This window comes from Lichenostomus cassidix, chromosome Z (genome assembly GCF_008360975.1).
Source record: "Lichenostomus cassidix isolate B80296 chromosome Z, HeHo_3.0, whole genome shotgun sequence".
Taxonomy (NCBI): Eukaryota; Metazoa; Chordata; class Aves; order Passeriformes; family Meliphagidae; genus Lichenostomus; species Lichenostomus cassidix.
In genome coordinates, this window is record NC_139511.1 from 7,379,036 (window position 1) to 7,404,151 (window position 25,116).

The 25,116-nt window shown below is 41.5% G+C and overlaps 1 protein-coding gene across 6 annotated transcripts in view; it reads left to right on the top strand.

Moving 5' to 3' along the window:
* Positions 1–24,117, top strand: part of EPB41L4A (erythrocyte membrane protein band 4.1 like 4A) — a 123,394-nt gene extending 99,277 nt beyond the window's left edge. For 4 of the 6 annotated variants that reach the window (XM_085043499.1, XM_085043501.1, XM_085043500.1 and 1 more), the window contains 7 exons: positions 278–355; positions 4,683–4,802; positions 10,062–10,109; positions 10,722–10,790; positions 11,662–11,772; positions 12,781–12,862; positions 13,938–15,815. In XM_085043499.1, the coding sequence (XP_084899625.1) occupies positions 278–355; positions 4,683–4,802; positions 10,062–10,109; positions 10,722–10,790; positions 11,662–11,772; positions 12,781–12,862; positions 13,938–14,060 (631 nt within the window). In that variant the 3' untranslated portion in view covers positions 14,061–15,815. Of the gene's footprint in view, positions 1–277; positions 356–4,682; positions 4,803–10,061; positions 10,110–10,721; positions 10,791–11,661; positions 11,773–12,780; positions 12,863–13,937; positions 16,411–22,482 lie in introns of those variants that run through there. The other 2 variants (XR_014847056.1, XR_014847057.1) reach the window with 1 other exon arrangement.
* Positions 24,118–25,116: the final 999 nt, after the last annotated feature.

Consider the following 25,116-nt stretch of genomic DNA (forward strand, 5'->3'; position numbering starts at 1 on the left):
TGAAACAAAAAAAATGAAGCAATGAAATTATTCAGTATGAAAATACCACTCACCTGATGGTAGACTCTGGGTGCACTGCTTTTGAAGCAGTTCTTTCCAATCAATTAATGAGAAAAAGATAATAGGACTTGCAGGCATAGTCAAGCCCTCCAGAGTCTTTTAATTCTGATTTTCCAAGTGATGTCTTTGCAGTGTTGTTTTTTCCTCATTTAGGACTGCAATCATTTTGGTGTCAGCAGATGAATTCATCTTGATATGTTGCCCTTCTCTTCTCCAGGTCACGATCCCGCTGTAACACCAGCAGTGACAGTGAATCTGAAAATTCCAACAGAGAGCATCGGAAGAAGAGAAACAGGTGATAATATATTAAATATTTTATACATGGAGACATGGAATACAGGCAAATGGAGATGGACGTTTCTCAGATAAACCTAGTAGGAAAGGATCTAACATGTTTTATGTGTATAGAGTCATCCTAAGACTCTTTTGAATCAGAAAATCAGTAATTGCCAGAATACATAATTACAGTTGTATGCAGTGAATGCCTGCTCTCCTGTTGCTTGGGAAGAGCTCAGTAATGAACCACAAGATCAAATACAGGGTACATTTACAAAAGACTTGCAATATAAATGCAAATAAAGTGGATAATATCTTGATAGCTTTATTCTCAGCATATACTTCAATACCTCAGAAATTCAAGTTCAGATATTTTCAAGCAGAAAATGAGCTTCTGAGAAGTAAAAAATATTTTAATGGATCTGAATCTCAGTGTGTTTTCAAATCCATGCATTTAATTATATAATTGTTCTGTTTTTCCAAAATGTCAAGTGTGGGTCCAAACCCAAAATGTGTACAGCATCAAATTTTAATGGGACAACAGCAGTTCCATTAGTTAACAAGTCCTGTATTATATATTCTGTTATTCTTGTTGCTGGTATGAAAATGCATAACCGCTGATTTCCTTTAAATTCCCTTTAAATCTGTATCTTTTATGTTGCACTGGAGATAGCATCTGAGCAGTAATTATGAAAATATGTTTTTAAAAAGTACATAGAATTTGCTTATATTGCATAAACACGGTACAAGGGAAATGTCACTGGACAAAAGAGGAACTGTTTTAAGGCAAATTTTCTAAGTTGCAGTCTGCATGGGCTGCCATAATTTCTTCATGTCTTATAAGCACCACTCTGAGTGATAAATGATTTCCAGATCTCTGGAAGCTCTTGGAAATAATTGTATGCCTTATAGCGCATACAATGCAGTATAATTATATGTAAGCATGACTTGCAGTAGCTAAAGAAATGTTAAAAAATCATAGTGACACTCACATGGGATGGTATAAAGCACACCTGAGACATAATATTTCTTTGAAGCTTACCTAAACCAGAGCAGAGTCTTGTAAGGTACATGGCTAACAATAATCTAGTGTGCATGGAAGGTTTGTTTTCCATATGAAGTTTAAGTGACATGCTGAGTGCAGTTTCAGTGATCGGCAGTGTTTTGTATCCCTTTCTCCTAGAACACTCTTGCTGGGTTTTTTTCCTCCTGTGAAACTCCTTGTGTAGGGAGCCCCACAAGCAAGTGAAAGAAATTAGAGACTGACCACAAGAATGTTTTTAAGAACTCCTTGCAATATAAAGACTGAATTGTAAGAAGGATTAAGTACTGCTTATAATTCTATTTAGAGAATAAAAGGGCCTTTATCAGCTCTTCCTCACTAAATGAGAAAAAATTAAAAATAAAAAGAAAAAAATCAGGTTTTGGGGATTGTTTCTACGTTTTTCAGAAATGTAAGGTATAGCAAAAATGTTAATGTTTCAGCATCTCTTGTTCTTAGGTGATCACTTGAAATCAGAAGTGATAAAAAGTCATTTTCAGTGTTAGATTAAACAACCACTAAATGAGCTGGAAGTCTAAGACTTGTTCCTTGTGAGCAGGTGCAGGAAAACAACCAGTTATAGTGAATTTGTGCATTTTGTTAGCAGCCACAGCAGGGACATAACAAACTGAAAGGTCAGAGACACTGAGCAGCTTTCCTTTTATCAGAGATGAGCCAGCCCTAGCAGGGTTAAATTGGACCTTAAAATCAGGCTTGGAACTGCTGTTACTCAAGTTTTACCTGTTGCATAGACTAATACAATTTATTTCCCAGTACAATAATCAGGTCCCTGACATAAGCAGAAAAAAAATTGGTTTATTCTATTGGAATAAAAGGAGTGTGAATACTCACATTAACCAGGGAAATCTGCTGGTCATCAGAGTAGAGTAGAATATATTGTTCACATGACAAGAGATCACTGTGAACCAATTGTCAGAAGAAAACAAATTATTAGAGAAAACCAGAAATGTAGATGAGAGCTTCTGAAAGTACATCACTAGAAAAATGCTAGGGAAAATATTTTCACCTGATCTCAGTCTTTGAGGTTTCACTCCATCATATGAATGTTTTCTTCTAAGCAAATGTTCATATGGAAGTGAAGGAGAACCCGTGATGAGCATATTTCAACCACAGAAGAAATGCATTTGCTTTTTTAATCCTGTGGTCAAAATTTACTGTGCAGATAAAAACGTATTAGAGGAGCAGACATTGTGTAGTGCAGCACAGTTTCCTTCCTGACTATGCTTAGAAGATCCATCTGAGCAGAATCACAGGGTGATTGAATGGTTGAGGGCTGGCAGGGACCTCTAGGTGTTATCTGGTCCAACCACTGGTCCAGCAGGGCTATCAAGAGCTGGCAGTCCAGGATCATTCCCATACAGCTTTTCAGTATTTCCAAGGATGGAGATGCCGTCACCTCTCTGGGCAACGTGTGCCAGTGCTCAGTGAAAAGAATGAAAGGAAAACTGTAATGGGCTTTCAGTGCAAGGGCAACAGTTTTTATTCAGGAGTATCTTAAAATAAAAATTCAGAATTTGAATTAAATTTCTTTCAGCTTTTTTTTTTTTTGTCATTTCTCATGCCAAAAAGATTAAAAAATTGCCCCAAAATGATTAGAATTTGAACATTGCATCCAAGTAATGTATTTCATGTAGAGATTATGGTACCTTGGTCATCTTCTTACCTTGTTAAATGTGAGCATAGGACCTTTCTTTGCAGCAGCAAAATGGATGTTTTGTTTCCTCATGTCTCCATCCAGCAGAGATCTGCCGTGGTGCAGCAGTACTTTGGGTGTGCTGACGCTGCATGTTTTAATAGCTGCAATGCTACATAACATATTCAGATTTTCAGTATTTTTGTGCAAGTGACTGCCATGTGTGGGAGGCAGTTGGTCGTATCTATACCATATGGGATGATTGCTGTTTGTGCAAATTGGATTAATTGGGATGAAAATCACAACTCATTACTTGTTGCTGAGTGAGTTCTTCTACTAAATCCTTAGACAGAAGTTTATGTTAATACCTGTCACCAGATTACAGACTTAAAAAGATTGCTTAGAAATCAAAACCTGAGTTTGCAGTCTTCTCCAGATGCTTCGTACCGTTTGGTGGAGTTGTGGCTGTTTACAGTAGTTGGGGATCCAGCTCAAAATTCATTATGGATGTGAGAGAGGATCTGATTAAAGGAAGAGCAGAAGCCTGTGCAGCTGGTTTAGCCTGATACAATTCAAAACTCAAAGAGAAGAGTACATCTGAAGCAAGGAGCAACAACAACATACTTTGCATTGCCTGTGTCTCCAGTGTAATCCCTTTACCTCTGTTGGCTTCTTTGTTTGTTTTGCCTGTCACTCTTCCCCTCTGGTTTTTCCGGTGTGCCAGTCATACCATCCTGTCAGACTGAATCCACACTTGCCTGATATTTTTTGAAATCCCTGCTGAATTTTCAATTCACTGCTGTAACCGAGCACATCCATTTGCTCCACCACCTTAGCACCTCATCCCAGCCGTCACATGTGCAACCTCAGAACTGTGGGAGGCCTCTGTGGAACTTTGATCAAACACTGCCTGGCTGCCTGGATGGTTGTGGCATTGTGGAAATACTTCAGCCTCCTAACAGAAGTGATGAGGTGATAGGATTTTGACATTTAGCTCAATCTGTAAGGCATTTCAATAATGAATTCATGGATTTTAAAGAAACCAAAAAAAAGAAAGAAAAGGCATAGCATGCCATTTAAATGCACACAAGCCATGACAGAGACCAAAGCCTTAGGGGTTGGTGCAGAAGGAGTGCCGTGTAGATCTGCATGCATCCTGAGCTTTGTTGCGGGTTAGGATGAAGGGACCACTTCTTCTGAATGGGGATTCATCTAGGAGATTTTTCCCTGGATCCTAGGAAGGTGCATGCTGCAGTAAAGTGCTTGTGAAAATTGCAGTAGTATAACCTTGTGTCATGATGTGGTTCTCCCATTTGCTGCAGATGAGGTAGACTGGAATATGTAAACAGAGAAAGAATTCCAGATGTTTGGTTAGGGCTGGGAAGAGGAATTCAGGTTGTGGGTCTGTCTCTAAAGGCATGCATCACTTCATTTTTGGCGCATACTCTTTCTAAATAACAAATCAGCGAGTTTTCTTTTATATAGTTCTTACACTTTAATGGAGTTTAGGAGCACCAGTTAAAATGTAGCAAGATGAAAGTTTAAGTATGGCACTGCAGGAGCTGGATTTTTGTGGGAGAAAAAGAAATTGCTTCTCACAGCATCCTGCATCAGAGCCCTCAGACTAAACCCCTGGTACTTCTTTTGCAGATTACGACAAGAGAATGACATGGTTGACTCAGCTCCTCAGTGGGAAGCTGTGCTGCGGCGGCAGAAGGGGAAAACCCAGGCAGATCCAAACTACCGGCGATCCAAGCACAGATCTCGATCGTATGTAACCCTTGCACCCTGTGATGTGTAAATTAAGGCTGCTGCATCTTTTTAAAGAGCAGGAGGAGGATCTCCAGTGTGGTGGTGGTTCTCAGCTGCTGAGGAGCAGAGATTTTCACATGGCATGCTCCCACGGTAGCAGATTTGTCTTTGTGGTCACACTGCCTTTGTTTAGTGGTTTGAATTTCAGGACACAAATAACGTGGAGGGGGCTTTCTAACAGAGCTGCTGAGGAGCTCTCTCCATCACCTGGGAAGATGGTTCTGTGGCTCACTGAACATCAGTTCTGCAGTGAGTACTGTGATTCTTCTGGGCAGCAAGTCTGTGGAAGCATTCAGATTTTCTGTGATAACTGCAAAAAATTTTAATTATGAAATACATGCATACTTGTTCAGTCATATAATATCTGCAGTGGTGTCCCAGGTGAGAGCAGCTGCTGATGTTTCCATGTCAAATTATCCCTGACAAGCAGGAGTCAGTGATATATTGCATCCTCATGTCAGAATTTCCATGATGGAGCCGTATTGCCAGGCACTGCTGTTCCTCCTGACAGGCTGTTCTGACATGGTGACGCTACCAGCTTTTGAAATTAATTTTCTCAAGCTAATGAAAATGTTGGTTGCCTTTAATTTACATTTTTTCTTTTAATGTTCTGGTTTTGGGGCATAGACACACAGTTTGGTATCATGTTTGGTATCACCAAAGCTGTAGTCAGCAGTGAAGTTTATAGCATTAAAATCCACTTGAGTTCTGTTTTCAGTTGCTAGAACTCATTACAGTTTCATAGAGCAGAGTTTTAATTCTTTATGAGGAATAGAATTTGCCTTTAAAGGTCCAAATACTGGAATTTGTACTTTAACAGGGTTTGTACATACTTGTTCACTTTCAGTTGCACAAAACCCGTATGTTATTAGGTGTATATGAAATGATATATTAGTAGAAATTAGGAATATTAAAGCTCACTTGCACAGAATCGAGAAAATACAGTTGATTAAATTTGATTTCCGTTTGTTTTATTATATACAGAAAGTGCTGCAAACTAGGAAGTGTACTCAGTTAATACTGGTTACATTAAATTTGTAGCCAACTTATCTTTTTTACCCACAGGCCAGGTAAATGTCATTGTTTGGACAGCACAGGTTCCCTCTTGTGGTTAACTTAACTTATGAAATGGCTTTTATTTTCCAGCACAGTGATATTCTGAGTTATATTTCATTTAAAGTATTACTAGCGATAAAGGTAAATGTGAAGCATCTCAGGAGGAAGCAAAGGTGCTAGAGGAAGCAAAGAAATGAGGAAATCCTGAAGATTTTGGAAGGCTTCTCATTTCTTTTTCCTATTGTTTTAGTTAATCATGTGTTTCTCCTTTTTATCACACTCTCCAGTTTAAAAATCCCACAAAAACAAACTCTCAGTGAAATAAGCCCAAACCTCCTCAGTATGGCAGAGATCATTGACATATGCAAGTAGGAACTAAAAAAATTAAAATGGGAACCTTTTTCAAAGCATTTTGAAAAAAAATACTAAAAGGCATTTAACTGCTGACATATAGTAGGTTATAAGAGAATTTATTTAATTTAGTTTGGCTCAGCTGATTGTTTACTTGACTGGATATAGGTTGAAAAAAACGAAATGTAATTCAGTAGGGTATGGTCGTTCTGGTTTTAAATGTTGTCATATGGTCATTTGCACATTTAAAAATTGATACAAAATATTAGTTTTAGTAGAACAGGTAATTCTTTCACAGCAAGTCCATTATTGCACGCATCATAACTAGAGCTTCCCTTTGGATATGTGAAGCAGTGGCTGAAATGTTTGTTACTGTGCTTGGCACAGTGCATTTAATTTGTTTGATAATGAGTAGTATTAATCATTCGTGGTGGCAAGGTGGTGTCTCTTAGGTCTTGGGATGAAAAGTATTTGCCAGGAATTTGACCTTTCTTTCTCCTCAAGGAATCAGCAAATACAGAGAGCTCCCAATTCTAGTTCCACAGGGTTTATTTTCAAGAGTTCATGTAAAACATCCATGTCGCCGAAGAGCTTTTCCTAATTAAGAAGAATGGCCATAAAATTCCATGGCTATTTAAATTTACCATTTGTGACTCAAACTGAAATATTAATAAGGGTGCAGATGTAGGTACAAAAAAGAATGTAGACATTATTAATGCGTAGAGCTGTTCCAGCTTGTGGAAACAAAATAAAAAATAAACAAAAAATACCCCATGAGATTCATCATTTACTGGGAATTCCCATTAGGTTTCTTGTGCATTAGAGAAACTGATTAGCATGCAAATTGTCTGGAAGGTATTGATTCAGATACTGAGATAGGACAATCTGAGTCCTATATATCAAAAGTGGGGTTTCTAAAACAATTCACAGTAAAAAGATGAAAACAAAGTGAAAAGGGGATTGTGATCTGGCTTTTAAGATTTAGCAGAATTGCTCTGTTGTGGGCTCTTAAGAACCATACAAACATGAATTTCCTATGCAGTATATGGAATATCTACATTTTACCTTACATTTCACCTTTCTTTTTGTAAGCTTTCCGTCATTTTGCTTTCAAAGGAAGCAGGAACAGGCCTTTGGAAAGAAAAGGCTATAATTAAGTTACTTTATCTGTATCATATTTCTTTATATTCTTTGGTTGGAAGCTAACCTGAATAAATACTGTAAGGTTATCCCAGTATGGTAACACTTCTTAAACAGATGGAAAATTACTAATTGCAGGATGTGAAGTTTGCTTTGAGGAATCATTGTATTTAGCCTTTTAAATTTTTTTTCCATGGGATGCTATGCTTCTAAACTGGTATTGTATGGCAAAATCTTTTTTATTCGTGGTTGCAGGGATGGAAAGAGGGAAAATGGCAGAGATCACAGAACAAAGTGTCTGGAGCTGGCCACAGAAAGCAGGAGGCACAGTTCCTAGAAAGTGGAGAAATAAAGACATCTTCTTACTTTACCACTCGCTTTCCATGCTGCCCTAAAAATTAATATTCCTTACTGTTGGTGAAGCTTCACACGATGCTTCATGACACTTGAGACTTAAGGCCAGGTCCAGAACTGCTGTATTTCCATGAATAAGTAAAAGCAATGAGCTGATCAAATGGGTCAGTGGTGTGCACAATGCCCTGCTTTGTGCAGCTCCTGGGTTTAGGAGCGACCTTGGGGTTTTGCTTCCTCAGGCAAACTGGGGTCTGTAAGCATTACAAAGCCTCCCTGGAGAAGCTGGCATTTTTCAGGGACCTTTCACCTCCCCCATTGCCTGATTATTCAGCCTCAGAGGAGGATGCCTATCTTTCCAGCCCCAGGGTGAATGCAGGGTTTGCAGCTGCTCTTTGGTGAGCAGGAGGCTTTCTGGGAGCAGAAATCAGTTCAGCAGTGAGGGGTGAAAAAGGCTGTTAAATGCCACCGCATTTACTGCGTCAGGGAGTTAAAAGCAGCATGTAATAAGGAGATGTAATAAGGGGAAGTAAATGCAAGAAGAGAGAAGGATAGATAGAAGTGAAAATCAGAGAAAAATAAATGCATTATAGTAAACAGAAACACAAAGAGCCTTAAAAAGCTGTGAACATGGAGAACAAATGGACTGTAAGGCGCTTGTGGCTGTAACTGCTGCCATCATGAGAACCTGATGATTTGAGAGGGATTTGTCAAGGATGGGAGTCATCCTGCCTGGAAAGCCTTGGAGCTGAAGGAGGTTATGGATTAGTTAATTTTTGTCCTTCACTTTGCTTAGCTCCTTGTAGGGAAACACAAATGCTAAGGTTGTTTTTCACCCTTTGGTCTTTCTCTGGTGTTTGCAAACCAGTCAGCTAGTATCTCCTAGTACTTCTGCTCCTCTAAAATCTAAAGAAATACCCCAAAACATTACCATCCCAAAATACTCTGCCTTTACATCAGCTGTATGGTGTTTACTTGCAATATAGATGTCTCTGAACATTATTCCTAGGCTGAAGTCTGGAAATAAGCCAAACATGGTAATGGTGAAGTAAGAAAACAGTCAAACTGTTGGTGGTAGAGGGCAGTTAGGAATTATTTCTGATACACCTCTGTTCCTGAGCAAGGGAGACCCCATTTAGAGGTGTGAAAATGCAGATCTCTGCTGTCCTCCTTGATCTCCATCTGAATTTGGGTTATATCCCTCCTAAAGCATCTTTGAAAATTATAGGCCTTTTTGTTTAAGGAAGATCAGGCTGTATGACCTGATGATGTAAGACTTGATATTTGAGAAACTGTGGGAGCATTTATGCATGCTGGATGTATCTAAAAGCTGCATCCCATACATGGTGTGGAGCAGTCTAGCTGATGACAGTAAAAAGCTGATGACTCCATGCAAATGTAGTCCCTGCCACTGTGTAAAATCTTTACTTAGTCTATTACTTTGAATGGGTTTGGGTGAATTCTAGGTGCAGCTTTAACGACAGTGGTGATTTTGCACCAAGCTTGGAATAGAAAAGGAAAAGAAAAGTAAAAGTAAAGGGGTTACTGTTAGAAATACACATTCTGTAATTCAGTGGAAAATGAGGGACATGCCACTCAGGGTTGCTTTACTATACATCTCTATGTCTGCAACAGGGAAATTACCACTTTTGGTAAGTGCTTTGCATGTGAATTACATACTTTCTAGAATATTTAGGTGCATAATTAGGCACAGTTGCTGGTTTGATTAGTTTATTGGTGGGTTTTTATGTACTGGACACCAAGAGTAAACAAATTGAGCAGAAACCCTTCTTGAAGATGGCCAGAAAGAGAGGCTGCACTGTGAGTGCAGTGGAGCCACAGGTCTTTACTGGTGTTCACTGGGAATGGTCAGGGGTTACTGGTGTGTCACCTGGTGTGGTCTGTCCCTCCCGCTATGAAGGGCTCTGTGGGCCATGGGACGTTACTGAAGGCCTTTCTCAGAAGTGTTGTTCCGAAACATGTTGTCCTTAGAGGGGTAAGTGGTGGCAGCGATTGGGCACTGATTTGGCTTAGGGAATTCTGCTGTTGTTTCTATTTTGTGTACACTCTTGCTGAGGGCTGGTGGGACTGGAATTGTGATTGAGAGACTGTCATTCAAGAAATGACTTTTCAGTTGAAATAAAGCAATGAAGTTTAATGCATTTTTTGAGATAACAAACCTTAAAACTGCAGTCACTGGTGGATTACATTTACCATAATTTCTGTGCAGGGTCTGTGCTGTTAAAAGTTATTTGAACAGCAACATGTCAGATGATGGTTTTCACAGCTCAGGCTTGTTGTCTTTGATGATATTTATAGGAGAAGCCCAGATGTACAAGCTAAAGAAGAACTGTGGAAACATATTCAGTAAGTATGGTCCCGGTAGGGTCTGAGAGATTCTTGGTTTCCCTTCAGTGTAGTTATTCAAATCTCGTCTATTGTGGCATTACACTGATTTAGTTACAGTACATTGTGTATATATTAATGACCTGCTGTGGGTAGAAGATACTGCAGGTCACTGAGTGCACTTAATAAAGATGACCATTGTATATAAATGAATTATTAAAGAACAATACGTAGTCTTAGAGATTTATTCCTTTGTGGCTTCCAAAATGCCCTTGTTTCTAATACTGACACCCCATTTTAGGATGACACCCCATTACCCCTTAGTAAGACATTTAGCAATTCCAAAGCATATTCACTGTTTAGCATATGTAATGTTCATTATATTGTGAAGCAACAAGATCAGATTTGCAGGGAGGTGAGAGGAAGGTGGAACAGGATGTGACATGCAGTTGAAGCAATCAAGGTGAAGTTACATTTATTTCAAAATAGGTTTCCTCTTTTGATGTCAATATAGCTTCAGGGCTGACAACAGCTTGTTTTAGTAAATCTTTTCAGCCCAGTATAATAAAAATAGGAACATTTTTGCACTTCACAGTTACTGTTACATTTTTTACTTTTTCTAATCCTTTTTAGGAAGGAGCTTGTGGATCCATCTGGCCTATCCGAGGAGCAATTGAAAGAAATTCCATACACTAAAGTAGAGTGAGTTTATGTCAGAGTTTTTCTTTGTGAATATAAAAGCCTGCTTTTGTTACTTTACTGTGAACTCTGTCATACTGAAATAGGAGTGGGTTTAAACATAATCTCTAAACTCTGATCTATTCCAAATATTGACCTAGGATGGGTTGGATGAGGATACTTAATAATCTGAAAATCTAATATTTTTTCTTTTCAAAATATGCAAAAAAAAAATCATCTCTCCCTATCTCTCCCCCACACTTGTGAATTTGTCTGAATGTTCTGTGTCCCTACGCTAGCCATGAATCTTTTTTATATTACAAACTACAGAACCGGAGAGAAGTGAATGCAAACAAGAAAATCCATTTTTTCCTAACCTTTTGCTGTGTTTTAAATGCTCTGATCATCCAAGGCACTCTTTGACCTCTGCAATACCGTCCCTGGCTTGTCATGGGCAGCTGTCAGGGCATAGCTCTTTTCTTTAGAACCAATAGCTATTTCACTGCTATAATTGCCCATTTGGGATTCCACATGTCAGTGCAGGCAGCTGAATGTGGCACAAATGGGATCCTGGGTTGCATTATAATGCTTCCACAACACCACTAGGCAGAAAAGGCTGATGTTAAGGATGTATAAATTCATGCATTCTTGATTAAAATTTCATTCTCAAACCTGGGCAGGTGAGTTTGTGACCTTTACTCTCCTAAAGAATTGAATTCCAAGCACAGACTTTTAAAAAAAAAAGCATGAGCCCTTTAAATTCAGCCAGTGCAAGAAGCCATCTGTTACACTTTAGTTAGAAATGGGAGGACGTCTCTGTCTGTAGTTGAATTTATGTTTTGTGCCAAAGATCTGGTTTACCAACCCACTGTTGTGAATTCTGTGTCTCCCTTAGGACTCAAGGTGACCCGATCCGCATCCGGCACTCGCATTCCCCTCGCAGCTACCGGCAGTACCGGCGCTCCCAGTGCTCCGATGGGGAGAGATCTGTTCTGTCTGAAGTGAAGTATGTGGACCTAGTTATTAGCACTGGGCTAGTCTTGTGCAGCCCAAAAGTTGTTTAGAGATCATCATGATAAGAAGCAGCTTGAACGTGGCTTGTTGGTGGCACAGAGTTCAGGCAATCCTCTACAGAGTGTGTGTTCAGAGCTAGAAATTAATGAAACAACTCCAAAACCAATTATGGTCTGTTCTGGGCCGCAGTGGCTTTCTTGATCCAGTTGGAAGGAGGAAAAACTGAAAAGGCTGAAATAAATCTGTCTTGGTCTTTAGTGGTAGGTCATGAAATTGCCTAGGGGATGAGAATTCCTGAGTTGCTTTCCAAATACCTTCATCCTTGATAGAATTAAGATGCTGTCTGTATTAACTCTGTAATTTGTTTCATGGGAACTCTAGTACAACCTTCTTCATGAGTGGGTGGATCAGTCTTTCCTAGAAGACTGAAGAGTACTTACGAGTGGAAAAGGTGACAGCACATTCTCAATTGTAGCAAGGCCTTAACAACATGAAAAGCAGTCCGCACCTGGAAGGCTAGTTTTATCTGGATAGCACCCGGAAGGAGGTGTGGCACCACCACTTCAGGGGAGACTTGTCTTTGCTGTGAGGGTGGTGAGGCCCTGGCACAGGTTGCCCAGAGAAGCTGTGGCTGCCCCATCCCTGGAGGTGTTCAAGGCCAGGTTGGATGGACTGGGATAGTGGAAGGCGTCCCTGCCCATGGCAGGAGGCAGAACTGGATGATCTTAAATGTCCTTTCCAAACCAAACCATTTTGTGATTCAATGATGTCGAATCAATTTCGGCTGCTTCTGAATAACAGGAGCAGACAGGGATGGGATGGGCTATGCCCTGAAGGTGCCCACTGAGGATCAGCATGACATCTTTCAGATGTCTAAAGTCAGGTGATAAAAACCTTTCAGATCTGCAGGGCTCTCTGTGTCAGTTTCATTGTTCTTCCTCTGCACAGTTACAGTTTACTTCATTAAAGCAATACCCATTTTGTGATCTTACAATTCTAGTGTCAAAACTGATCTGGTCCCTCCACTGCCTGTCACACGATCTTCAGATGGGAAAGGTCCCAGCATCCAGTTGATTCAACAGGTTAGCGATTGTACTTCCTTTGCAATTTTCCTTTTTATTTGAGGGAGAAGTAGGGCTCTAGTGCTTTATTTAAGACAGTCTTTGTTTTTCAGTGAAAAGTAAAGATGACATTTTTCAGCAGCAGTGTGAATTGAATTTTTGTATTTTACTTAGACTTACACTTTATTTGTACTTCAAATACATATAGCTCTGTAGCATATACCCCTGTGAAAACCCTCTGCTTCTGCTGCTGGAGAACTCATTCCTAGTTTGACGCATCCTTAAGATGCATCCCTGCTCCTCACAGAAGGAAAAGTGACTTTCACAACTTCTTAAAATATGCAGATGTGGTTGTGACATGGCTGTAATGACATCATTTATTCACCCTTTTAGAGGTTGACTTAAGAGTTTTGTTGCTCGGGCTTGAGACATTGCTTATTTTCTTTTCCTTTGCCTCCCCAACCCTGAATATTATTTTATGCTATTGACATCTAAAAAAGAGAGAACTTGTCTTTTCTTAGTCTAACTTAATCAGTGTCTTTCATAATATACTACCGTATCTCTCAATTTTGATAGTGTTATTGAACTCTCAGTTTTGATAGTGTGATTGAACTCCAAATGTGAGAAGCAGATTCTGTTCAAAAACACTCTGCAGGTCTTTTGTACAAGCACACAAAAAGAGAAACAAAACATGGAAGGGAGAATTCCAGATACCTACCTTGCCATACAATTAATGTTAAAATGTTCAGTGTCTACAAACACCTTTTTCCCCTCTGCCCCAGGCTCCCTCTTAACAGTGGCCATTAGTTCCTTGTGAGTGTTTGCTTGCAGTGTTTTGCTAATATCAAATAATTAATCATGGAATTTCCTCAATAGGCAATAGCACAAAGGGCCAGCAGGTGGCAGGCAGAGAGGGGAAAAAAAGTTCTGTTTGATCAAATAAATACAGAGACTTTAATATTCCTGGTGTGTGTATATATAAGTATATATAAAGTGCTATACTCATAGCCTAAGGCTTTCATACCAACAGTTAGCAAAATACAATGTTTAAATTTGCTGTATCTTTTCAACAAAATTTTACATTTTTTCTCTTCAGAAACAGAACGGATCTAAAGATAGCTTAATAGAAGAAACATCTCTGTTATCCAGTAATAATGGAAAACCCACCACTAAGGTCATGAAAACTGTACAGGTGTCACACTTCAAGGTGGACACTTGACTGATGAATTCATAATGGTGAATGGATTTTGGTCTTTGGAAAGTGAGAGTTAGTTTATGTGTGCAAGGGAAGGAACTGAAGTCAACGTGGTAGTCATTTCTTCAGGACACCTGGAAGTGCAGCCTGCTTGCTGGGAACTCCAAACAATGCTTTTATCACCAACACCATTCTAGTGGTGTGACTGATTGAGGACAAGCTGCCTAATAGACAACCAAAAAGAAAAGTCTTGCAAAATCGAAAGATCAGCAATTACATTTCCAAAAATGAACAACAACAACAACAAATTGCTGCAACAAAACAGGCTTCTTGGCCTGCTCTCTAACTGAATGGCCTTGTTCCAAAAAGTGACTGTTAACTGACATGATCAGGACTAGATGCTTCAAGATATGTAAAACAGTCATATTTTGGTCAATTGTGCAATACAGTGTGATATGGGGAAATTATCTTCACAATGTTATATGGGGATCAACTTATGTCCTGAGACATAAGGACAGATAGCTCTTACAAGGTTTATTTTAGTCTAGCACAGTAACAGATGCTCATGTTGTTAATACAAATTTTGACTCAACCCATTTCAGCTCAAAAACAATAGACTCTGTAACACGCTGTAGCAGTGAGTTCCACAGGTGATACAGATTTGCTTTCCTTTGGGCAGGCTTAAGCATTCTAAATTTTGAATGTCTTTTTGTGTAGAGGGACTGTTTAAATGAACATTCCATACCAGAGAAATGCATTTACCAATTTCTGGTAAAGCACACTGGAAACCGGGGAATATAAACTGACCCACTGTATTAAGACTGCTTAGCAAGGCACTTCAGTGCTGATTAAATGAAACTTGTGGAGTGGTATTTAAGACAGCTAGCAAATAGCTTTTTTTTTTTTTTACTAGATTAGCAAAATCTGCCTAAATTTCTTTTCATATTAAATAATCTGACACTTTTCTCTGAGCCATTTCTACTATGTTAAAATGAGAAAGGCAGTATTTTGGGTGTGATAACTATAATTTTTTTTCTATTGTCATGGTAGGAATACTAAGTTTTCCTGATACTGCACATTGAGTAGGTTATTTACTAATACATATCTGAAGTGATGTCTGGCTCTTCTCTTGTCCTGTCACTTCATACAAATACCTGAAAATCATTTCTCTGCCTCCCATTTGTCCGCAGTCAGCACATGGATGAGCCTTCAGATGTTGCTGACTTAGTAGGGAGTTTAGCAAAGTCCTTTGTGTTGTGAAAGTAATTTTTGCTAAGTGTAATTGTCAAACTCAATATTGAATTTGTCAAACAGCATTGTAAAAAGGTGTAGCAGCTCACGTGCCTTTCCTCATCTGTCCTCCCTACACTCAACCCCCATGACCCACAGAGATTTGCAGTGATCTTGTGTCTTCCAGTTCCAGCAACACCAGGGACCTGCAGACCTGTCAGAAAATCAACACTGCTTGAGAACTGGAGTTAGCATAAGGTGTCTAAGTCACACTTTACAAGGGGCATGGGTTTACTAGTACACATTTTAATTGGCTAAACTGGTAAGTGATACCTACATTTTGTTTAATTTTCCACTTCATTTTTTGATTCTTTGTTGTTTCATGGTCTGAGGTGGTCAGGTGTGTGTTGCTAGCCAGGGTGACAGCTGTACAGCTTGTATGTTCCTATCACAGTATGGATTGGTCTGCAGGTCAGGAAATGCTGCATCCCGCCAGGGAAGGCAAATTCACTTTAATAAATACTTTTCTTTGGTCATCTACTTGGGACAGCTCTGCTTCTACAGGCTCAGTGAGCAAATATATGGGAAGAAGAGAGTTAGAACTCAACTATAGTAAAAATTCCATTTTCATGGTGGTTCTTCAGCATTTTTAAAATTTACTATGGATTTATTTCTAGAACATTGTTTGGCTTGGGTTAAAGTATTTGCTCAGTTTTGTAAGTTTGTTAAATGGTTTCACTTTCATTGCTCCAACTTAAGGTGATCCTTTAGTATCTGTTTATGACCTTGTGTAGTATTGTCACAAACAACAGTTAAATAAAGCCCAAACAAAACCAAACAAAAACCCCAAAAACCAACCAAACAAAAAAACCCCAAACCACAAAAACCCAAACCATAATAAAAACCCCTGACCATCCCCTAGAAAAAACATGACTATGGCTTAATTGAGAGCATCACAATCTTTTGGAAAACTACTGAAGTATGACAAACTACATAAGAACTACTTACTGCTAGAGTGTCTGCAATGAAAGCCACTCCTCGTTTCTCTGAGGTGTTCCAACTTGGAAAATTACGCACTTGCTTGTAACTTGCTGCTTTCTAAATCATTACCATTAATCTGCTATCCTTACCCAGGCACAGGGAAGTAGCACATTGTCTTGGTTTGAAAACAAACCAGTGGAAGATTACAAGTCAAGATTGAAATTAAAAATAAGTGAAATAATACAAGGAAAAGTACTGACAAAGTCAGATACAACCTAACACCCTGTTAGGGTGGTAGTAGCAGTTCAGCTGAAGTAGTCCAGTTGAAGTGGTGATCCTGTGAAGGTCTAGTCTCCAGCTGAAGATCTAGTGGTAGTTCTCGTCCTCTGGGAACCCAGTAGACAGGGCTAGCTCAGGCAGTTTCAAGGTCAGGTTATATCCAGGTGGGAACACCTGGCTCCTCTCTCCTGGGCAGAGCATCTCACAATGGGATGAGATAAGTCCATGAGTCACATGGTGGGTCCCTGATGGCCCATTGCCTGTCATGCAGGGCGGGTCATTAGCAGCTGGTAACAGCTAACGGATGGCCCATTGCCTGTTATCCTAGCAGCTGGTAACAGCTAACGGATGGCTCATTGCCTGTCATCTGGAGTGGGTGATAGCAGCTAATGGCCCACAGCTGGTGGTAATAGAATACTTAACTACATCAATATCGCAACTTAGGACATTATCTACCCCTTATTCTATTACCAACTACATAGTTTTCACTTAAGATAAGGTCTCCTTGTGGGACACAACGGGTTTCTCCATCTGCCTGCATCACCCACTAAGTATAACCAGGTCCTTGGGCAAAAACCACTCTACGGATGGGTTTGCCTTTGCCTGAGGTGGGACTAATTTAAACAGTCTTTTTTAAAAAACCTCTTACGTGTACCACAGGGACTTTATCTCCATTTACTGTGTGCAAAGGTTTGGACTCGGCAGGACTGGCTCGATTGATAGAACTCTTTGTGTTAACCATCTAGGTGGCCTTTGCTAAGTTCAGTTCTCAATTTTTGAAGGTTCCCTCGCTAAGTGCTTTCAAAGTTGTCTTAAGTAGTCTGTTGCACCGTTCAACTTTCCCGGCAGCTGGTGCATGATAGGGGATGTGGTATATCTATTCAATTCTGTGTTCTCTAGCCTAGGTGCTTATGAGGCCATTCTTGAAATGGGTTTCATTGTCAGATTTGATTCTCTCAGGGGTACCATGTTTCTACAGGACTTGCTTTTCTAGACTTAAGATGGTGTTCTGGGCAGTAGCATGAGGCACAGGGTAGGTCTCTAACCATCCTGTGGTTGCTTTCACCATGGTTAACACGTAGCGCTTTCCTTGGCGGGTTTGGGGAAGTGTGATGTAGTCAACTTGCCATACTTCTCCATACCTGTACTTTGACTATCGTCTACTATAGTACAGAGGTTTCACCCGCTTGGCCTGTTTGATTGTAGCACAAGTTTCACAGCTGTGGATGACCTGTGAGATGTTGTCTATGGTCAAGTCTACCCCTCGGTCACGAGCCCACTTGTATGTTGCATTTCTCTCTTGATGACCAGAGGCATCATGGGCTCAACGAGCTAGAAATAATTCTCCTTTGTGCTGCCAGTCCAGATCTACCTGTGACACTTCCACCTTGGCAGCTCGGTCCACCTGCTTGTTGTTACGATGCTCTTCATTAGCCCGACTCTTAGGTACATGTGCATCCACGTGTCGAACTTTTACGGTCAGCTTTTCTGCCCGGGCGGCGGTGTCTTGTCAAATCTCAGTGGCCCAGATGGGTTTTCTTCTGCGCTGCCAGTTAGCTTTTCTCCAGCGATTTAACCATCCCCATAGCGCGTTGGTTACTATCCAGGAGTCAGTGTAGAGATAGAGCTTTGGCTATTTCTCTCGTTCGGCAATATTTAAAGCCAGTTGGATGGCTTTAAGCTCTGCGACCTGACTCGATCCACCTTGTCTCTCGGTAGCTTGTACAGCTCGTTGTGTGGGGCTCTATACTGCAGCTTTTCATTTCTGATCTGCGCCTACAATTCGGCAGGAACCATCGGTGAAGAGGGCATAGCGTCTTTTACTCTCCGGCAGCTCGTTATACGGGGGTGCTTCCTCGGCACGTGCTACTTTCTCTTCTGCTTCTTCTGAAGATAATTTAAAAGTCTCATCTTCAGGCCAGTTTGTTATGATTTTTAGAATCTCAGGGCGATTCGGGTTTCCAATACGGGCGCGCTGTGTGATGAGGGCAATTCATTTGCTCCACGTGGCATCAGTGGCATGGTGGGTAGAGGGAACCCTTCCCTTGAACATCCACCCCAGCACTGGCAGTCGGGGTGCAAGGAGAAGTTGTGTTTCTGTGCCAATCACCTCTGAGGCGGCTTGGACTCTTTCGTAAGCTGCTAAGATTTCTTTCTCGGTGGGAGTGTAGTTGACTTCAGACCCTCTGTAACTTCGACTCTAGAATCTCAGTGGTTGACCTCGGGTCTCACCAGGCACCTTCTGCCAAAGGCTCCAGGACAGACCATGGCTCCCGGCTGCAGAGTAAAGCACATTCTTTACCTTTGGTCTTGTCCTGACTGGGCCAAGGGCTACCGCATGAGCGATCTCCTGTTTGATCTGGGTGAAGGCTTGCTGCTGTTCAGGGCCCCAGTGGAAATCATTCTTTTTGCGGGTTATGAGGTAGAGAGGACTTACGATCTGGCTATACTCAGGGATGTGCATTCTCCAAAAGCCTATGGCGCCTAGGAAAGCTTGCGTCTCTTTCTTGTTGGTTGGTGGAGACATCGCGATGATTTTATTGATGACCTCAGAAGGAATCTGACGTCGTCCGTCTTGCCACTTTACTCTCAGGAACTGGATTTCTCGGGCAGGTCTCTTGACTTTACTCTTTTTGATGGCAAAACCGGCTTCCAGGAGAATTCTGATGATTTTCTCTCCTTTCCCAAATACTTCCGTTGCTGTGTCCCCCCACACAATGATGTCATCAATATATTGCAGATGTTCTGGAGCCTCACCCTTTTCTAGTGCAGCCTGGATCAGTCCATGGCAGATGGTGGGACTGTGCTTCCACCCCTGGGGCAGTCGGTTCCACGTGTACTGCACACCTCTCCAGGTGAAAGCAAACTGAGGCCTGCACTCTGCTGCCAGAGGAATGGAGAAAAAGGCATTGGCAATGTCGATGGTCGCATACCACTTTGCTGCCTTGGATTCTAGCTCGTACTGAAGTTTCAACATGTCTGGTACAGCAGCACTCAGTGGTGGTGTGACTTCATTCAGGCCACGGTAATCCACCGTCAGTCTCTATTCTTCACTGGACTTACGCACCGGCTATATAGGGCTGTTAAAGGGTGAGTGAGCCTTGCTGACTACTTTTTGGCTCTCTAGATCCCGAATCATCTTATGGATGGGGGCTACAGAGTCTCTGTTAGTGCGGTATTGCCGGCGATGCACTGTTGCTGTAGCAATTGGTACCCGCTGTTCTTCAATTCTCAGTAGTCTTACAGCAGATGGGTTATCTGAGAGACCGGGCAGGGTATTCAGTTGTCTTATGTCTTTCGTCTCTACGGCTGCTATCTCAAAAGCCCAGCGATGTCCCTTTGGGTCCTTGAAATATCCACTCTTGAGATAATTTATGCCGAGGATGCATGGGGCGTCTGGACCAGTCACAATGGGGTGTTTCTGCCACTCATTCTCAGTTAAACTCACTTCAGCTTCCAGTACAGTCAGCTGCTGGGATCTTCTTGTCACTCCAGAAATAGAAATGGATTCGGTCTTCACATACCTCGATGGCATCAGGGTGCACTGAGCGCCGGTGTCAACCAAAGCCGTGTATCTTTGTGGGTCAGACGTGCCAGGCCATCGGATCCACACAGTCCAATAGATCCGATTATCCCTTTTCTCTACTTGGCTAGAGGCAGGGCTCCTCTAATCCTGTTTTTGGTGCACGATGTTCTTCTCCTGTAAATGTGTTCCTGAGGTTCCTTCAAGAGGATCAGTCATATTATCGCTTTCATTCTGTCTGGAGTTTTGTTCACAAGAGACTGGGGCAGTATTGTACTTAGATGAGCTTCCTGAAGTGGATGTTTCCTTTTTCAGTTCACGTACCCGGGCTGCTAAGGTGGAGGTGGGTTTCCTATCCCACTTCCTCATGTCTTCTTCATGTTCTTGAAGGAAAAACCAGAGGTCACGTCGTGGAGTTAGTTTTCTTTTCCTGACTGGAGTACGTCTGCTCCTGATGGCAGAGACTCGGGTTGGTTTTGGTGTGGCATGGAAAAATCTTTCTGTGAGCTCTTTCTTTAGTTTCTGATGGCTCTCTTCAATTAAGCTCCGGACTTGCTCGGCCAGGTTTGTTTCTACCGATGAGACCTGGGTGCGTAGTGGAGCAGTGACAGTGTCCTCATAAATTCTCAGTTTGTTTGCTAACACGCCTACTTGGTTTTCGCCTTCCTTCTACTGCAGTGTTGCCAGGTAACGAGAGTATATCTCTGGTCTGAGCCGCGCGAATCTTAGCCACATTTGTGAAGTGCACCGGACATTATCTGGGCTCTTGGGGAATCTCTCGTTGTCTGAGAAAATGATCTCTAGCACGGCCAATTCCCTCAGGCATCGGATACCTTGTTCTATTGTGTTCCATTTCCTTTGGTGCATTTGGAGGTCTTCTTTGCACAGGTATCTGTCCCGTACACTCAGCAGCAATCGCCGCCAGAGGCTGAGAGTTTCCTGGGTTTTCCCAATCCTCTGGTCAATGACTACATCCTGAGACAGGGATCCCAGTTGTCTGGCCTCACTTCTATCCAGAATAGTGTCATTAGCTGCGGCGTCCCAGATGCGGAGCAGCCAGGTCAAGATGGACTCATTCGCCTGCCGGGTGAATTCCCTCCGTAGGTCACGCAGCTCCCCCAGGGATAGAGAGCGAGTGATTATCTCCGGCTCTGTCTCTTCTGCTTGGTGAGATGGTCCTGCCGCATCCTCATCAGTTGCTGTGCGGACTGATTTGCTCTTGGATTTCTTTTTCTGGACAGGGGCAACCGCTACTGGCTTTGGCTGTTCTGATTCGGCAATGGTCTGTGTTGAGACATTGACTGCTCCTTTGCTTCCTTTCCTCTTAGTGGCAGTTTGCGTGGACAAAGTGCCTGCTGGCTTGTTTCTTTTCTCCTCCTCTTCAAGAAGACGCTGTACCACACTAAGTATTGTTCTGATCTTCAGCAAGATATACACAATGCTGATCAAAGAAAACAGAACTGACAAAAAGATTATGCCATCCTTAGCATCTAGAGGGAACTCAATATTGTCAAAAATGGCAGTGCCTGACCTGAAAGGCTGGAAGAAACCGCTCTCTCCTCCTAGCCCCAGAGGGTGGGTGCGATTGCCAAGGAGGTCCCAGACGTAGCAGCTCAGGTTAGGCCAGGCAGACAAAGTCGAGTATATATTCCGAATGGTATTCATCGCCTCACAGGTTACCATGCAATAGGCATAATAAACCAGTAGAGCAATTTTCATGCCATTCCCTGGTTGCAACAGGACCAATACGACAGGCAGATAGTTTTCCATTTGAGGAAAAATATAGAGAGCGAGATACAGCACCCATATAGATAAGCTGACCATCATGGTGATAGGATTTCTGAGTTTCCCCAGGTCGTGCCCCACGTTGGGCGCCAAAATATGTCTTGGTTTGAAAACAAACCAGTGGAAGATCACAAGTCAAGATTGAAATTAAAAATAAGTGAAATAATACAAGGAAAAGTACTGACAAAGTCAGATACAACCTAACACCCTGTTAGGGTGGTAGTAGCAGTCCAGCTGAAGTAGTCCAGTTGAAGTGGTGATCCTGTGAAGGTCTAGTCTCCAGCTGAAGATCCAGTGGTAGTTCTCGTCCTCTGGGAACCCAGTAGACAGGGCTAGCTCAGGCAGTTCCAAGGCCAGGTTATATCCAGGTGGGAACACCTGGCTCCTCTCTCCTGGGCAGAGCATCTCACAATGGGATGAGATAAGTCCATGAGTCACACGGTGGGTCCCTGATGGCCCATTGCCTGTCATGCTGGGTGGGTCGTTAGCAGCTGGTAACAGCTAACGGATGGCCCATTGCCTGTTATCCTAGCAGCTGGTAACAGCTAACGGATGGCCCATTGCCTGTCATCCGGAGTGGGTGATAGCAGCTAATGGCCCACAGCTGGTGGTAATAGAATACTTAACTACATCAATATCGCAACCTAGGACACACATACCTACTACTGCAGGAGGATTTATGTTGTTAATATTTGAAAATTACCTGTACATAGTGTTCCTGTCTTGCCAATCTTTAAATATTGATCAAGAAGGAGGTTTATATCCAACCTCATGTTTCCATATGCTGTCATCTTCCTGTGGGCTTTTGTGTGTTACTGCTGAATACCGTCATCCAAGTGTGTGGTATTTTACTGCACTACATCATAAAACAGGCTTCTGTCTAGTCTAATAGTGAAAGGTTTCAGTTCTCAAGTCACTGGAGAGTTGTTTCATAATCAAGCCAATTTCTTTGCATTTAAATGAGAAATTTACAGAAAGGGCCCTGGATTTGAGTTAGTGGTGTTCTATCTGATGAGACTATGTAGGAAGCAGGGTTTTAGCAAGTCTGATAGTAGCCTGGGCCACTACAATAGAGTTTTGTATCCACAAAAGAAAGACTAAAATTAAAATGCCTCTATTACACATTTTCTGTGCCGTAACAAGGCAAAGCTTTCAACAAGGACATCCCTGTCAGCTAATAGCGTAGAAAAGGAAATTGCTTCCATATATGTGATCCTCCCTCCTTTCCCTTCAGACTTCTTTTCCTCAATCATTTGAGGAAAAGCACTTTTCTTATATCTTTTTGATAGAGACACACACAAGTGATCAATCACTGAGAGTACTAACTGTGGCACAGCTATGCTTTGTAGACCTAAACCAGCTCTACATGTCTAAGTGACCAGTCCCTTACAGCTCTCAGCTACACCTTGCCTTCGGCACTGCTGCTACCCTTCCCCACCTCTCCTGGGGCATTCACTGCCTAGAGGCAGTTGCAATTTCAGATCCTGAGTCTGGATGTCAGTCTGAAATACTTGTACATCCTGATGAGTAAGGCAAAAGACATGAGATGCCTAACTGTGTCAGGAAAAGTTTACCCTGGGGTTGAATGCCATACAGACCCATGCTCACTTGGACAAAGGACTGGTATTTGAGGCATTCTCATCCTAATTCTGAACTGATCTCAGGCCAACAATTTTAACTTTGTGCCTCTGCCTTTACCTCTTCTGAGACTCCCATAAGTGCTAAGCATTGGTAAATTATAGAACTCTCTCACTAATTAGCAACAACTACAACATAGTTGTACAACCTTTTGCAAAACATGTATTTTATACAATAGAGGGCTTGCTTACCACAGCACAAAAGCATTTTTGTATATCCTGTATTGGTTCTCTTGCTTGGTTGGGTTTGTTCATTAGGAACCAGCCTTGACCTGCTGTTTTCTACACTGCACCTCTTACCAGTATCACTAACTTTGCTCATTCTAATCAAGCTCATGATATTGATGATGTTGGTTGAAAAGTCATTACCATTTAAGTTGCCAAATCCATTCCCTCTATACAGGTAAATACTGAACTGAATAAAGAGCATGTTTTCTTTGGAAAGATCTGTTTAATTCAAAACTCCCTTGAAAGGTGTTTGAAAACAACATACATGGACCTACCAATGTGATACCTTTGTTCTGTGTACATTAAGTATTCATGAAGCAACTGTGGGCTTTATTTTAAATTGAGTTTGAGAGATGGCTGTGTCAATACTTGTGTCCAGGTTATTTAAAAGTCAAGTAAAACTTGAATTTTTAGGGCATTCCATGGTTGCCTGTGTGTCTTATTTACATTACACAAAGGAGCAAAGCCTTCAGAAACACAGATTAATTTGACACCACCATCTGGTAGAAACAGGTGTAGTACCAATTAAAATCCACTTGAGGATACAGATTCTCCAGATTAAGTATTTTATCTTGTAGCAGGAAGTTGTCAGTGTAAGCTTTGTATTTCCCATGCACATCTATACCAGTTTCCTTTCTCACCTAAAAACCAACAGAGAGCAACAGCAGACTATGTAAGCTGTCAAACCAGACATACAGATACAGAGCCAGTGTAGCAGACACTCTCCTTAATGCATCTGATTTTGCTCCTGTATTTGTTCTCCAGATTAAGAGTTTGTGGTAAGGTGACCTAGGCTGGACACCAGGTGCCCACCAAGCTGCTCCATCTCTCCCCTCCTTAACAGGATGGGGGAGGGGGAGAAAAGTAGACGGAAAAAAAACCATTGTGGGTCAAGATAAAGGAGTTTAATAAAGCAGAAGCAAAAGAAAAAGGAAACCCAAACCCAAAAGATTTACTTTGTACATCAGTACATGATGTCCACCCAGTTCCTGGGAAGTAGGGCTTCAGTACACATAGCAGGTTGTTCCAGAATACAAACATAAGAGTGAACCCTCCCTTCCTTATTCCTTTCTCTTCCATTTTTATTGCTGAGCATGATCTTGTAGTCTGATGTTTTTTTCAAGGGTACAATTCAGTTAGCCAGTCACACAAAATGAAAGGCAGTCCTAACATTTAACACCATACTTCACATTTACCACCATTATTATTATTTAATAATCTGCGACACTTGCACCCACCTATTCCTCTCTCTACCCCAATCTTCTGTTGTCCCACCCCCCACCCTAAAACCTGAGAGCTGTTGCTCTTAAAGTTTAAAAAAAGCTATTCCTGGCGGTCTTACACTTCAAAGGCCCATGAGCAAAACTCCTGAACAGATGGTATCCTCAGGGAATGTAATCCCCAACAAAAATCCTAA